General features: G+C 38.8%; 1 protein-coding gene across 1 annotated transcript; it reads right to left on the bottom strand.

Annotated features, from left to right (window-relative positions):
- Positions 1 to 206: 206 nt before the first annotated feature.
- LOC111585721 (ras-related protein Rab-39B) lies at positions 207 to 16,252 on the bottom strand. The gene is made up of 4 exons (XM_023295312.3): positions 15,622 to 16,252; positions 9,270 to 9,539; positions 5,305 to 5,485; positions 207 to 3,771 (listed from the first exon to the last, which is right to left on the bottom strand). Exons 2-4 carry the CDS (start codon positions 9,482 to 9,484, stop codon positions 3,526 to 3,528), a joined length of 642 nt encoding a protein of 213 aa, XP_023151080.1. The 5' UTR covers positions 9,485 to 9,539; positions 15,622 to 16,252; the 3' UTR covers positions 207 to 3,525.
- Positions 16,253 to 16,878: the final 626 nt, after the last annotated feature.

The following is a 16,878-nucleotide window of genomic DNA, read 5'->3' as shown; positions in this document are numbered from 1 at the left end:
CCATGAGTCGCATTTATTCTCTTTGGAGATGCACTGCTTTGACAGAACCTCCTTTTTTTGTTTGTTTTTAGTCACGCTTTGCCCTCCTTTGTGTCACTTTTTGCATTTTGCAAGTGCATTTTAAATGTGAATGTAGAAAGAAATGATTGATGGCAACAACAAAACACTGCAAGCAAGCACAAATGTCAAAGAAAGTAAATTCCCAATATTTTAGACGTAGTTTATTGTAGCTACTTTAAGTAACAGTTTGGACATTTTGGAAAATTTGCTTTCTTGCAAAGAGTTAGATGAGACTATCGATACCATATCAGCAGCACTGGACTAAATAAATAAATGGTGAAATTAATAACGTAGATGCAGATCTACTGTGTTTTCCCAGCAGACTAGAAAGTAGCTTGAGTAATTAAAACAACCTGTGTTAATCTACAAAAATGTAAAGAAAATCAAGTATTTGTTGTTTTTATCCATGATAATACATTATCCAAAGTCTATTAATGGGAAACACTTCAGCTTAGTATGAAGACTAGAAACTAACAGAACCCGCTAACCAAGGTGAGTGTGGACTGGTGAGCTTTGTTTCCAGGCTTTATGCTAAGCTAAGCTAACGGGCTGCTGTTACCGCGGTATGGAGTTTCTCATTTAACTTTCTGCTAGAGAGCGACCATCTTTCCCAACATGTTTCATGCTTTAAGACAGTATTTCAGAGTAGAGGTAATATAAACCAGAGTGCTGTACAGCTGTGCAGGTCTACCAGCTGAGACATCTGGTGAAAGAGGCTTCTCGGCCCAGCAGGGGGCGCTGCACCAACAGCAGACTCCAACCACAGTCGCCCACACACACCTCCTGAACACCACGGCGTCCACCGGGGAAGTGTTTCAGCACAAAGTATTAGTCATGAAACACCAAAGCGGTGGAGGGAAAATCATTTTCAAAGCGGTCGTGGGATGAAACACATCGTCAGATTTCAAAAACAAGGGCATCGGGGAGAGCGCAGGCTTTTTCTGTTTAAAATCCCTGGAAGGACGTCTGAAGATTGATCTTTTCTGTCTGGCAACAGAGTTTCACTCACTTCAATGAGGATTAATGCAGCGGTGGAAACGGAGTGTTATAATTAGAATCATCTCCACTCTAGTCCTGCAGATCTCCCTTTTGCTTGGAAATATTTCTCATTCACACATTTCTTACATTTCTGACAACTGAGTGTAAAATCCTCACCACCATACATTCATGTACTAAAATAAAATGACAAAAACAAAACAAACCTCTTTGGAAACACAGAAAAAGAAGGCATACAGTGTGGCCTAAAGACACTGTAATGATTAACAGTAGCAGTAATGTGGGAATGTATTATAGATTAACAGTGAACCAGAGTAGAAAATAATAATAAAATCCTGATATTAATCCTACATCTACTGCAGAATCTATTGACAGGGAGGAGAAAATGGCAATTCTGCAAAATAATGTATGGATATTTAGATGAGTACTTTAAGGTACATTTAATTACTAACAGTGCCAACAGTCTCCTCCCATTTCTTCCCCACATTTAAATGACAAATATTTATTAAACTGCAACAGCAAACACACGTAAGGGTATGAAGATTATTATTACATTTGGTCCAGTGCTTATTTCATAAGAATACGTAGTTAATTATCAGTGTTATACAAACAGCAAACGAGTCTCCTGCAAAGTTCTGACGTTTCTTGATTTTTTACCGTCTTAGTTGTGTTTCCGGCTTTTACAAGAAGACCAGCAACTGTCTGACTTAACGACCAAAAGCTAAAAGTAAACCTTAAAGCGGCGAGACATTCATGCCCCGATGAGAAGGCAGATCCATGAGGCTACTGCTAGCCACTGTTAGCTTAGCTTAGTTTAGCACGAACAGTGGAATTTGGCGGCCCTCTGGCAGTAGCTTCATATTTAGTGTCCAGACACGTGTTTCTTGTTTCTCAGCTCTCCACAAGAAAACAACTTCCTGTTCCTTTAAAACGATTCAAGTGTCATACAGAAAACTGGTTTAATCGATCAAGTTTGCACCAGTTTCAAAACTTTGCTATATGTGATTGGAAATTGAGGGTTTTACATCTAGGTTACATAAGAACACATTTAAACAGCATTATTATGTCTATATTTTAATGTCAGTTTTGTCTGGAAATATAACCAATGAAATTCTACTACCTCAACCAAATTGAAACCACTTGTATGCATATAGTTTGACTTATTCCCAAGTAATCACAGAGGGTACATCCACCTGTAGCAACAAAAAAATCAAAGTTTGACGTGGCATGACACTTACACACATATTTTTTAAAAAGGCATGTAAACTACTTATTCTAAAGATAATGTGACCTTGCTGTGTCCCCTACGCCTGAATCTGTGTTGGGTCGACTGGGTTTCCAACTGGACCTTCTTCACATGGTTGTAACGTTCAACAGTTCTGACTGTCCTATGCGTGCACTGTGGGTACTGTGGTTCTTTTGTGAAGTCCGTTCATCAAATTTTCCTCAAGCCTACATAAAAACCCCAGTTTGCTTATTTGCACTGGTCAAATGTCCCAAATGTGGCTCCACAGTTAAGAAGGACTTGGCTGTTAAATAAGGTGCTTTCAGGCTCCCACATTCCTTTTATTCCACTTTAAGTGTCCAGTGGAAGGCAGAACATTGGGAGTTTTTATACGACTCCTCCTCGGTCAGTTAAGCTGTACACGTAGTCTCGTCCTGCTTCAGGTGAACTGGACTGGTGATGGTGGTTTTTTATAGTGCGGTATTCAGCAGAATGATAGTGGATGGAACCATGTGGTCAATGTCATTGAGCTCACTGGAGGCCTAAATTGCTGCAAAGACAAATAAAATGGCAACAGAATCACAGGTTCAGGAAGGAAACTGCTCTTCCCACATGATATTTAGGACCCCCAGGACTCCTCCATTGAGCTCTGATGGTGGAATGTGGAGCGAGACGTCAGCGCAACAGACTCTAAAGAGGAAGCTATTAATCTAAATATGCTGACTTTTTCGAATGCTTCTAAAAGGATGTTGGACACCAACATGAAAGTGATCGCTTTCTATGTGATCATGTAATTGCATATTGAGAGGAAAGGCTCGGTGGAAGAAGAGGTGACGGAGGACATGATGGGAGAAAGGAAGAGGAAATAAGTAAAGAGCGGATTTTGACAAAGAACCAAAATGGATCCTCTTTCTAAGGCCTTTGTAAGACTTTCAGGGCAACAACCTAAAGGACTTCAACCGTGGGAACCCCCAGATGAGCGTCTGTGATCGTTCCCTTCAGAAATGGGCACAACCCTTTCAGCCATTCGCCCACGTGCAAGGTGGTGTACTCCACCTTCTCCCTGCCTTTTCATTGAAGTTCCTGAAGCGTCCCGTTATCTGTATCCAGTCTGAAAAAAGAACAACAGAGGCTCACCAACAGTTTCAGTTTGAGGGCTGACACCTCAGTCCGTCAGCCGCTCCCCTCTGAATCCGTCGCTCGCCTTTAAACCTTCAGTCCAGTCGTTCAGAACTCTTCCCAGATCAGCAGAGACAACGGCGGTCACTCTTGGTCACCTCCTCTGACGAGTGGACCACGTTGGGCACGAACCCGCTCTTCACGCCCTCCCAGCCCTCCTGGATTGTGATGTCGCCCGAACGCACCAAGGCGAAGATGTCTCTGGTCAGCTCGGTGAAGGCGTGCTCCACGTTGATGGCGTCGCGTGCCGACGTCTCGACATAGCGCATCCCGTACGCCCCAGCCAGCTTCTCGGCCTCTTGGCGGGTCACCTGCAAGATCAAACGAGGTAAGATAAATCTTTGCCATGTTCTCGTTCTCGTAGATGTAACAAACCCTTAGAAAACCACAGTAGAGTATCAGCAAGAAATAGCTGCAAACTTTAGCTTTTTTTCTACCAAATAGCCCCAAGAACTTAATGAAGAAACTAAAAAGATGTTCAGATCTACAGTTTGTTTGCTGTGGTCCAAATCAGTTGAGCTGAACTTTGGTTTGGTTACTTTCCACATAGAAAAGCTGTTTAAGTAGCTGTGTTTAAAGTTGAAGTAAAGGGTTGATGGTAGTTTTGATTCCCAACCCCCTTAACTTTTCAAAATGTTTTTAAGTATCTGTAGTTCTTTGTTTTGTTTTGTTTTGTTTACTGGAAACAATGTGCATAGTTGGATCTATCTATCTCTACTGAACTGAGCTGTTTACATTTGCTGTTGTCGTAAATATGAATCATTATCTTAATAAATGCGGCACTATCATTGAGTAATTTAATAATTCATCATACAGTTGCTGTCCTAGTCAATCCCAGCTTCAGGTAACTTATTTGCTCTTCCCAAAGGTCATTACGCATGACAGAAGACTTCGTCATGGTGCCCCTTAACTAGCTAAACCTTCACAATGCTCTGTGCTAGCCAACATGGAACTGCCTGCCTCCTCTAGTTTAAACACTCTGGTATTAAACAGTAAAATTATCCACCTAGTGGTGCAATCAGGTACTACAGCTAGTCTGCAGCAGCTAGAACTGAAGACAAGCTAACATAAAAATGAGGTCCAGTAGATTTATACAGTGGAGGCAACTCAAGATGCATGGATTTGTTTTGGAAAAAGGGTCAAAACAGTGCTAAATAACAGACTTCTGATCCTGTAGTTGAGTGCAATTCTGTCATATCTTTTAGTTTTTTATTCCTAACATTTAAAAGTACAACAGACCAAATTTCTAGTGAGAGAACCTGCTCAGAATAATTCTTAATGCAGATTTTACAAGCAACATGGTGAGATAGAAAATATCGTCTCTGCATTTTAAATGTGCTGAAATAAGACGGACTGCACACTCCCTGGTGATGACCATTCGCTGTTGTTACTGAGCCACATTAGACGGAGCAAAAACATCAAATCATCCGCACTGAGTGGCGTCAAAGTAGCTGCTAAATCTGCCTTCATCAGCATCAGATTAAGATCACACTAAAGTGGCTAAGGCAGGAAATCTTACATAATTTCCTGCTTGGTTTGACTTTAATCCTGCTCTTAGAATATTGTACTGTACAGGTGCAGACACACTGCAGTGCATTTTGCAGTGTCTGCCCATAAAGTGTAATTTTCAATGGGTGTTATTTTTGCTCTCTGTCAGCCGGCTCCCCAAACAGAACCAAACCAAGAGTGACGGCTCGGCGAGCTGATCTAAATGTGAACGAAAGGTTATTTTTAAAACTGCAGACTTTGATAAATTGCACATTGCATAACGCCCAAAAAGAGACCGTTTCCTTCTTGCAAGAAATTCAGAAACTCTCGTGTCCACATTTTCACGCCGGTCGTACCTGACGCTGTGCCTCCAGGTCGCACTTGTGGCCGACCAATAGGAAGACGATGCTGTGCGGCTGGACGTGGCTGCGAGCCTCCTCCAGCCAATCGTGGACGTTCTGGAAGGAGCGGCGGTTGGTGATGTCGAAGAGGAGGAGCCCGCCCACGGAGTTACGGTAATAAGCCCTGGTGATGGACCTGGAGGAAAAGATTCACATTCATACCATTAGAGCAGGAGTGTCAAAGTCATCTTAGTTCAGGTTCCACATTCAGCCCAGTTTGATCTCCAGTGACCAGTAAAATCACAGCATAATAACCTATAACTCCAAATGTTTGCTTTTAGTGCAAAAAAGTACATTCTGAAAATGTTCATATTGAAGGAATTATCTTTTTACAAAACATGAACAATCTGAAATTACTTAAGAAAGACAAGTTCAATTTCAACAGCATTCAGCCTCAGTTTATCATTTACGCATTACAACTTCTAGATCACAGAATTTCTACAAAGACACAAAACATTTAGTCACAGGTATCTGGAACTAAGAATAATAATAATTTTTTACTTTATGATCAAAACGACAAAAGTCAGACAAAAATAGGACAAAACTTTACAAAAATAAGACAGAAAATGAACAAAAAAATTAGACAAACGATATGAAACAACAAAGGAGACAAAAAATTTGTTTAAAAAGTTACAAAGTGACAAAAACGACAAAAAATGACACAAAAAATGACAAAAAAAGAAACAACACGACAAAAACGAAAAACAAAACAACAAACACACGAGACAAATGACCAGCCAGAAGAAAAACACAAGAAAACCCCACAAAATACTACAAAAATGACACAAAATGACAAAAAAATGAGACAAATGACACGAAACAAAAGAGAAAAAACTTACAAAGCGACACAAAAATGGACAAAGAAGACCAAAAAATGACAAATAAGAAACAAAATGACAAAAAAAGGCAAACAACACAAGCAAGACAAAAAAAACACAAAACGACTAAAACGACACACAAAACAATGAATAAAGCGAAACACAAAATGGCAAAAATAACAAAAAGCACAAGTGAGTCAAAAAGGAAACAAAAATACCAGACAAACAACAGTCAGAAAACAAAAACACAAAATATGACAAAAATGTGACACAAAGCAACAAAAGTGAGAAACAAAATGACAAAAAATGGAGACAAACGACATGAAGCAAAAAAAAGATTAAAATTTTGATTAAAAAGTTACAAAGCAACAAAAAATGGACCAAAAATGACAAAAAAGAAACAAAATGGCAAAAAATAGACAACACAAGCGAGACAAAAAACCCACAAAAAAACAAAAACGAAAAGCAAAATGACTAAAGCGAGAAACAAAATGACAAAAATAAGACAAAAAACACAAGCAAGACAAAAAGGAAATACAAAACAACAAAAATGAGAAACAAAATGACAAAAGTCAGACAAAAAACAAGACAAAATATTACAAAAATGAGACACAAAACGACAAAAGAACATTGAGCAATTTAGTATTTTACTTTATGATCAAAACAACTTGTCATGGTCTAGAAATGATTTTCAATTTATAGTTTTACACATTTACAACTGCAGTTGATGTCTTCTCTGTAATTTTTACACTTTGTAAAGTCTGACAGCCCTGCATTAGCATGTTCACTTGACAGGGTTTGACCAGCAGTGGCGCTGTAGAGCAAAGCTTTCATGAGTTGATCCACTTAAAGAAGAGAAATCTATGAATCTATGTTCCAAAGATGGCTGCTGATTGTCAGTATAGCAGCATTCAGTCACTAATGGAAGATACAGAGATGAAGCTAATCCGAGGGAGAAGCTGAGAAGATCATTAATTACCAAACGTCCAGTAATTAACAACATCAGTATCAGCCGAGCCTCAGTGGTTTTACATAACAGCTCCATCACCACCGTCCGACTGGGAGGGAAACGCTGCCGGATTCTGACAAGATGTGACACTCTGCATGAACACCAACTCCCTCACAGCATCCTCACGGCCCAGACAGGAAAACATACATAACAGGACGGAAAATTACCGGCTGGAGGTGGAGGGGAGGATTAGTGGACGGACAGGAAGCAGGAAGAGAGGAGGAGTGGATGGTGACTCATTAGGTTCAACACACATCCTTAATATATATTTATAGAAAGCAAGAACCACGCAGATGAAACGGCTAAGAGATGTGCGTCACCAAAACCCCAAAATATCGAAACACCATGATCAACCTTTAAATCGGTCCCATGGTGAAGGTGAATCAAATCAATTTAAGTTAAAATCCTTGTGTGATGCATTATAGGACACAGGTTTATATATAAACGATGAAGCTGACAAATCCCAAAAACCAATAAATTCCTTTTCCATCTTCATTGTTCCCCAATCTGGTCAGCTTCACGTATCTTCCCAAGATAGAAATCTCTTAGAAACTGGTGTCAGTTTTTTTTTTTTTTTTTTTTAAAGGCCAAAAATATTCACAAAAGAGCTGTTGGTTAAGGGAGTTTTTTTTTTTATTCCGTCAGGGACTATTCTTTCCAGCGGATTAATACACCTATAGTGAGCTTCTTAACCCTCCTGTTGTCTTCATTAACGGGCACCAAAAAATATTGTTTCCTTGTCTGAAAAAAATCCAAAAATATCAGCCAAAAAATTCCCCAAATTTCTGATAATTTTCAAAACCTTCAGGAAGAAAATTCCAATAATTCCTTAAAAGTTTCCCTTAAAAGTTTTATTTTTAGAAAATCCCCCAAATTTGGGAAGAAAATTCTTGTAAATATTTTCAAAAAATAAGTAAAAATCTTCCAAAAAATCCTAAAAAATATCTAAAGTGATTCCATATATATCAGTAAAACTTCTAATATTTTCTTTAAGAACATAAAAAAAAAAATCAGCTAAAATCGAGCGAATATCGCTGGATTTTAGCAGATTTTTTAAAAAAATGTTCTTAAACATTTTTAACATTTCTTTTTTTCCACCAAAAAATGCTCAAAGATTTCCCAAAAATGTTGAAAATGTGGACATCAGAAGTTTCGCTGTGAAAATCTATATTTTTTTCCACATTTTCAAACTTTAAAACGGGTCAATTTTTAACCGCAGGACAACACAAGGGTTAAAGAAACACAAACAGACCAGGGTTTGTTTTCCTTTCTATAGCAGAACAATAATTAAGGTGCAGTCAGACCATTCTACTCCATCTAGAACACTTAAGTTCCTTAAGACTGGGAGCTCCTCCAGATTTGTGAAGTCTAATCACAGCATCAGGATACAAATTTTCACCATTTGAAACTCTGTTTGGCTTTAAAAGTGTTCATCTAGAGTCAGAATCACATGCTGCCATAATTATGAATGTCAAGTTTTTAAAAGAGCTTTCTCGTCATTTCTCTACTTTATAGAAACAACCTCTGTGCTCTCAAATTTCATCAGAATAATAGCTCTTTCTGTGCAGTCGAACAAATTAAACGCAGCAATTCAAGTTTTCCTTCATCTAGACTACATTGTCAACCTCTAGAACAACTTCTGTGTGTTCTAAGTTTCTTAATAAGGTGTTTATCTTTGGTAATCTTACAATAAATTAATGCTTTATTAATCAACTTTGCTTAGAGGTCAGCTGCAGGTCTTTGAATCTCGGTTCTGCAAAAGCAGCTGCTCTGTTTCCACGTTAAATTTACATCTTTGTGTTCACCCTGAAGGACTGTTTCGGTTTCTAGATAAATAAAAATTCAGTAGTGGTGAACCACTAGTTCCTGTTCTTCTCCAGTTCTTCTTGACTTATTTCTGAACAATCGGCTGTTTCACAAAATCGAACAACTCCTGCCCTGATTTAGAAGCCAAAAAACAGATTTTATATGGGGTATGATTTGAGAAAGTTCCAGAAACGTGGATAACTCTTGTCCGACGACCTTATCCCGCTGGTCTTCCTGCAGCTCTATAAAGCTATAGAACTACAGGAGGTGGTTGTTCTGATGCTCACCTGAAGCGCTCCTGCCCCGCAGTGTCCCAGATCTGCAGCTTGATGCGCTTCCCCGGCTCGATCTCCACCAGCCGGGAGAAGAAGTCCACGCCCACGGTGGGGTCGGACACCTGGGCGAAGCGGCCCTCCGTGAACCGCCGGATCAGACACGACTTTCCCACGGTGGAGTCTCCGATGACGATCAGCCGGAACTGATAGAGCCATATCGCCTCCATGACTGGTCGCCTGTCTGTCCGGCTGTCTGTCCGTCCGTCTGCGGTGGTGTTAGCGCTGCAACATCAGAACACTGGTGTCACATTACTGAAGTATTTGACTGCTTGTTGTTTGTGGCAGAGTTTCACCTGCTGACCTCCCATTAGCCTTCATCAAGTGCAATCAGCAGCGTGGTACTGGACGCTAAGTGGACGGTAACGCCTGGTGCTTCAGTTTGAGTTACTCTAAGGGAACTGATTTCAGCAGCACTTTAAAGGATTCTTGGTTTCCTCGACAGCTAAACCGTTTTTCTGTGGGAAACATGCTTCCTGCCGTGTTAAATTTTGTTCACAAATATGTTCCAAATCAACATATTTCTGCAATTTATCGTCTCACCTTTGAACTCCAGTCATACGGTGCCACGAAAAAGTATTTGCCCCCCACAGAAATCTTCTATTTTTACATATTTGTCACACTTAAATGTTTCAGATTATCAAACTGATTTTAATGTAAGACAAAGATAACCCAAGAAAACAGTAAATGCAGTTTTTAGATGATGATTTATTGAAAACCTACACTAATGTTCAAAAGTTTGGGGTCATCCTGACAATTCCATGTTTTCCATGAAAACTCATACTTTTATTCATGTGCTAACATAACTGCACAAGGGTTTTCTAATCATCAATTAGCCTTTCAACACCATTAGCTAACACAATGTAGCATTAGAACACAGGAGTGATGGTTGCTGGAAATGTTCCTCTGTACCCCTATGGAGATATTCCATTAAAAATCAGCTGTTTCCAGCTACAAAAGTCATTTACCACATTGGATTTATGATTCATTTAATGTTATCTTCATTGAAAAAAACTGCTTTTCTTTCAAAAATAATGACATTTCTAAGTGACCCCAAACTTTTGAACGACAATGTATATCACCCTTGTGAAAAAATTATTGCCCCCTTAGCTACCAATCTACCAAATGATCAAATTTATTCATCAGTTGGGTTCAGTTTCTCCATCCACACTCACATATGATTACTGCCAGGCTTGTTGAACCTAAACATCACTAAATAGAACCTGTCTTCATTGTGAAGTAGCTAAAGGCTCTGAAAAAGCAGCACATGATGCCACGTTCTAAAGAGATTCAAGAACAGATGAGGAACAAAGTCATTGACATTCATCAGTCTGGAGGGTTCCAAAGCCATTGCTGAGGCTCTGGGACTCCAGAGAACCACAGTGAGAGACATTATCCACAGATGGAGAAACATGGAACAGTGGAGAACCTTCCCAGGAGTGGACCAACCACCAACATTTCTCCAAGAGCATCAACATCTAATCCAGGAGGTCACATAGAATCCAGAGGAACATCTAAAGATCTGCAGACCTCACTGGCCTCAGTTAAGATCCGTCTACATGATTCCACAATAAGTAAGACTCTGGGAGGAAATGGATCCATGGGAGAGTTGGAAGGATCAAACCACCACTGACCAAAAAGAACATAAAGATTCATCTGGTATTTACAAAAAAACATCTGGATGAGCTCCAAGACTTTGGGATAACATCCTGTGGACTGATGAGTCAAAGGTGGAACTTTCTGGAAGACATGGGTCCGTTCCATCTGGTGTGAAGCTAATACTGCATTCCACAAGAAGAACATGATACCAGCAGTGAAACATGGTGGTGGTAGTGTGATGGTTGAAGGACCTGGACGACTTGTCATCACTGATGGAGCCATGAATTCTGCTCTCTATCAGAAAATCCTCCTGGAGAACATCCACCATCAGTTCATGACCTAAAGCTCAACACTAATGGTTTATGCAGCAAGACAAAGACCCAAAGACCACAAGCAAATCCACCTCTGAGTGGCTCAGAAAGAACCAAATGAAAGTTCTGGAGTGGCTGAGTCAAAGTCAATTGAAATGCTCTGACCTTAAAGACCTTAAAAGGACAGTTCTTGATCTAAAACCATCTAATGTGACTAAATTCAAACTATTCTAGGGAGAAGATTTGACCAGAATTCCTCCATGGTGATGTAAAAGACTGACCACAAGCTGGAACAAATATTTAACTGCAGTTGTTGCTGCTGCCAAAGCAGTTCTTAGGTTTAGGGTGGCAATTACTTTTTCACAGGGTGATACAGGTCTTCAGTAAACCATCATTTAAAAACTGCATTTTGTATTTTGTTGGTTATCTCTGTCTAATATAAATATTAGTTTCATGATCTGGAACATTTAAGTGTGAGAAATATGCAAAAATAGAAGATTTCTGTGGGGGGGGCAAATACTTTTGCACAGCACTGCATATTACTGTCACTTCTTTTCAGTGAACCAATCATATATTAGATGACCCAGAAATTACAGGAGAAGCTTTAAACACATAGTGGTTGAATCAGACTTGATTTCTATCGCAGTTTTCATACAAACAGAAACACAACCCAAAGTGCTGTACAGATAATAAATAAAACAATACAAACATTAGTTTTAGAACTATTCACAGTCTGGGAATATATTTGAAGTGATAAAAAGTTGTCTTTATGACAATATTTGCACAAAGCTGCCACAGCTAAACAACAACAAACTATTAAAACTGTTCAAAGTCTTTATATTCCTGGATTTAACTTGATTCTCTTAGTGAAATCTAACCTTTGCACACGTCCAGCTGGCCTCATTGTGTTCGCTGCGTGATTCGATTGAAAGCACGAGGTGCACGAGAAAATCCTCTTAAGGTTTTGATGTTTTAATAAAAGCTGCTCTCTGGATTGTGGCCGTAGCTTGATGCCATTTTATTCGTCTGGATGTGTGTGACCTCCTGAACAATCAGGCCTGGAAAGTGGAGGATTTTTTGCATGTTGTGCATTAATTCGTTCATTTACTTCACGACTGCACTTAAAGGTAGCATTTGAAGTAATATTTTGATGTTAATATATACTTTTACACCACTTTTACGTTACCCTTATAGCTTCTGCTAGCTCTAGATCTACAAATAACACAGTAAAATGAAGCCCAAACATATGAAAATCTAATAAATATGATTAACTAACAATCTGAATGGGATTTTTCTGCATATCTACATATTTTTGGAACCTTTTTGAAAGTTAAAATCACTGGTTTAAACCAGATTTTCTCACATAATAGCAAAAAACAACCAAGCATCTCAACATAAATGACTAATTTTGTCAATAAGTTAAATTAACTGCCATCATTCGTCCATTGACTTTATTTTTCATAATAATTTATACTTTTACTCCACTTTTACCTTACTTATTATCATTTTATCATCCTTTATAGCTTCTTCTAGCTCTACCTCAAGAAATAATACAGTGAGATGAAGCCCAAACATATGAAAATCTAATAAACTGACAATATAAATGGGATTTTTCTGCATATCTACATATTTTTGGAACCCTTTTTTTTTTTTTTTTTAGTTAAAAACCTCAGTTCTTCTTCCCATCTCTGGATAAAAATAGTTTCTTCTTACATAATAGTCAAAAACAACCGAGCATCTCCACATAAACGACTCATTTTGTCAAATAAATTAACTGCATTCACTCATTCATTTACTTCACTACTGTAAGTACTATTCTAATAATAATTTGTGCTTTTATTCCACTTTTACATTGCTTAATTATTATTTTTATAGCTTCTGCTAGCCCTGCCTCAACAGTAAGATGAAGCCCAAATGTGTTAAAATATTATAAATGTCATAAACTAACAATATAAATGGGATTTTTATGCACATCTACATATTCTTGGAACTTTTTTAAAGTTAAAAATCACTGGTGTAAACCAGATTTTCTCAAATAATAGCAAAAAACAGCTGAGCATCATCACAGAAATGACTCATTTTGTCAAATAAGTTAAACTAACTCTCGAAACTCTCTTAATATTTAACAGCAACAATCTTTAGTATGTCAAAGCTAACACTAATTTATTGCCTATATGTCCAAACCAACAATATAAAGATAGAATTTAAGTCATATTTTGCTGATATTTTGCTCATATATTTAAATTAATAACTTGAATATTTCTTCCACCACTTGCTTTAGCACAGAGGGCTGTTTTTAAAACTTAAAATCAGTACAAACTAGCAAAACCCTGCTTTAAAAGTCCCTTAAAACTCCATTTATCAACATTTAAGTTGATCATTGTGGGTGTTTAGTGATTTTAGGTCTCAAACTAGTGAAGATGATCTTTAATACACGATAAAAATGCTTTAAAGTTTGTTTTTGTGTCCGATTTAAGGTCTGGAAACTCGTGTACCACTGTTTTAATCAAGTCAGTGCTTCTTCTGCACTGTAAAAATGTGTTAGTTTTTTTTTTTTTTAATCAGACTTAACTGTAATGTTTTTATTTCAAATTTTTTCATTGTTTTGTTGAATTATTGGTAGTAATTAGTAAATTAATTTATGAAATAAATACATTTATATGTTAAAAACAGGCTGAAACTGTGCTATTTTACAGATATTTGTTGTTATTTTTACTATTATTCCACCATTTTTATTACATATTTTTTCCACCACCCTAGCTGCCAGATTTTTATCATTTTTTTGGCTGTTTTTTTCTTTTTTTTAATCTTTTTTTTTTTAAATTGCTAATGAACCAAACCTAACAGAAAAGCTTGCATTGGTTTGTCGTTTGGGCTTTTAGATTTCCTTCTTCTCTGCATCTGGGATTGTTTGTCAGCGCTACTTTTCTGCTTTCAGTCTTTTTCTGTGTTATTAAAGTTATATTTAACACGAATAGAGATGCGTTTTAGGTCTAAATAATCGCTTTGTTTATCTGTATAGGACATAAATTTGCTTGCGTGTGTTAAAGATGAACTGTGAAAAATGAAATCAGTCTTAGATGTTGAAGAGGCTTTGTGCATATTTTGGCATTTTGCGGAAAAATGACCCAAGAGTGACCAAGAAAAGCAAATAATACCAGGTTTTGGATACATATATTGGGGTAAAGTCAACCACAGCTGATAACTGGATGGGTTTTTTTGCCTTTTAAGATGAAAACTCTCCTGACATGCTGTGATTTGTGTGATTTATTCCCAGTTTACATCTTTGCAGCCAGACACATGCAGCTCCCGTCGTCCCCTGCTGCCTCCACCAGGTCGGGTTGCGTAGCTCGGTCGGTATGCAAACATTAGCGAGAGGATCCCCAGTGAATAGAAGCTTTATGGCTCCCACAGCGGATCACATATCCAACAGATGCTGCAGCTGCACAACGGCCACCAAACATCCATGTGGAGGCTGTTCTACCTCTAACTGGAGGCTGTTTCATCTCTTATTGTAGGATGTTTTATCTTTTACTCCAAGCTGTTTTATCTCTAATTGGAAGCTGTTTTTATCTCTTACTGGAGGCTGTTTTTATCTCTTCTTGAAGGCAGTTTTATCTCTTATTTGAGGCTGTTTCATCTCTTATTGGAGGCTGTTTTATCTCTTATTGGAGACTGTTTCATCTGTTTTTGGAGGCCTTTTTTAATCTCTTCTTGAAGGCAGCTTTATCTCTTATTGGAGGCTGTTTTATCTCTTATTTGAGGCTATTTTATCTATTTTTATAGGCTGTTTTTATCTCTTATTGGAGGCTGTTATCTCTTGAGACAGTTTTAATGTCTTATTTAAGGCTGTTTTATCTCTTACTGGAGGCCTTTTTATCTCTTATTGGAGGCTGTTTTATCTTTTATTTGAGGCTGTTTTCATCTCTTATTGGAGGCTGTTTTATCTCGAAATGGAGACTGTTTTTATCTCTTATAGGGGGCTGTTTTATCTCTTATTGGAGGCTGTTTCGTCTCCTATTGGAGGCGTTTTTGTCTCTTATTAGAGGCTGTTTTATCTATTATTATAGGTATTTTCATCTCTCATTGGAAGCTGTTTTTTCTCTGATTGGAGGCGTTTTTATGAGTAGAATGACTTATTAATGATGTTTTGCAGTGAAATATTCCCATTTTGTGCACCAGTTAATAATAATCAGCTCCAAATTTGGTTTTCGTGAACATAAACCTGGTTTTACGCACGCTCCGATCTTCAGGCCTGCTTCTAAAATCGTCTCATGGCGAGTTTTAACTGCGGGATTTCTCTAAATACGCGCACATCCGCACTGAAACCGGTCCAGCTGTGATTTCTTTAACCGCATCTGAGCAGAAATACAGACTGTAAAGAGTGGGAAACTAACCCTACTCGGAGGAGGAGTGGAGTCCGCTTCGGGCCAGAACGGTCGCTGCTCCCTCACCGCTCAGGACCGGGCTGCTGCGGGCTCCATGGCACCGACGGGTCCGGCTGGATCGATGCGCAAAACGGCCACAAAAGCCCGCAGGAGGCGACGTTTAACCTCGAAGCTCGACGGCTGAGGCTCGGGCCCTGCAGTCAGGTGGATTGCCTCCTTAACGTCGGGCCCGATCAGACCTGAAAGAGAAAAAAACCCGCATAAAGAGCAGATGCGGGGAGAAAAAGCGGATCCTGCGCTTTGACGCGGAACCAAATCACGCCTCGGTTCTCTGCTTCCTCTCCGGGGGCAGGACGCTGGCTGTCAGGGGGGAACCCCGCCGGATCATTCCCGGGTTTGCTGAGTGTTTGTGGAGGTTCGCTGCTGATGAAATGGCAGCAGGAGCAGCAGCATCATATAGCCTGACTCATCCCGCATCAGTACCACTACCGTAAAGCAGCGAGGAGAGGCGCAACAGCGAGAAAATCTGGACAGGAAGCACGTCTCAGAGGGATGGACACCTTCAGAACGGCAAAAACATCCTAGTGAGTCATAATATTATCATACAGATAATAAAACACACATAAAACTACATCTGTGTGCAACATGAAACCCGGAACAGGACGTTCCTCCAGTACAGGACGCATTTATAATTTATAAAGACACGTGACAACATCCTAAATATCTTTAAGTGGAACTGCAGGACTTAAAGGAGAAATGAAAAAAAAACACCCCGAACTGGAAAACTACAGCTGTTGCAACAAAACACACACGGATGATCCAGAAAATATGACTTTTAATTCGCGTTTTCCAAAATAATTCACACATTGTTGTCATGAAGCCGCCGTTTCTGAAGCCACCAGAAGGAAGCTGCACAATCACTGCGCACCAGGGCCACTGCGCAGTCACGGAACTGACAACCGGAAGCGGATGGGAGTTGTAGTTTTTTACACCCAAACACCGTAGATGTGTGTTGAATTGTGTTTCTGACGCACTTGTGAGACAAAATGAAAATCTTTTATTATTGTCAGATTTAAAATACACGAATATGTATATTTATTTTATTTTGTTTCTATTTTTATTTTCTTTTATTTCTATTTATCTTTCTTTTAAATCAGTACTTAGATTTATATTGTTTGGCAATCGTGGTTGGCAAAGAAAGAATTTCATAGTACGGGGAAACATATTTCTTCACTGCATATATGACAATAAACTTTGAACCTGGAA

Source organism: Amphiprion ocellaris, chromosome 23, assembly GCF_022539595.1.
Source record: "Amphiprion ocellaris isolate individual 3 ecotype Okinawa chromosome 23, ASM2253959v1, whole genome shotgun sequence".
NCBI lineage: Eukaryota > Metazoa > Chordata > Actinopteri > Pomacentridae > Amphiprion > Amphiprion ocellaris.
The sequence above is the reverse complement of the archived record's forward strand: the minus strand, read 5'-3'. Positions and strand labels throughout refer to the sequence as shown.

What these genes read in the sequence shown, in the direction of transcription:
- LOC111585721 (XM_023295312.3), bottom strand. Translation starts at nt 9,484, where the DNA reads ATGGAGGCGATATGGCTCTATCAGTTCCGGCTGATCGTCATCGGAGAC. An exon ending in GCGGGGCAGGAGCGCTTCAG is followed by an intron (nt 5,486 to 9,269) that starts GTGAGCATCAGA and finishes CTTTTCCTCCAG; the next exon opens with GTCCATCACCAGGGCTTATT. An exon ending in ACCTGGAGGCACAGCGTCAG is followed by an intron (nt 3,772 to 5,304) that starts GTACGACCGGCG and finishes TTGATCTTGCAG; the next exon opens with GTGACCCGCCAAGAGGCCGA.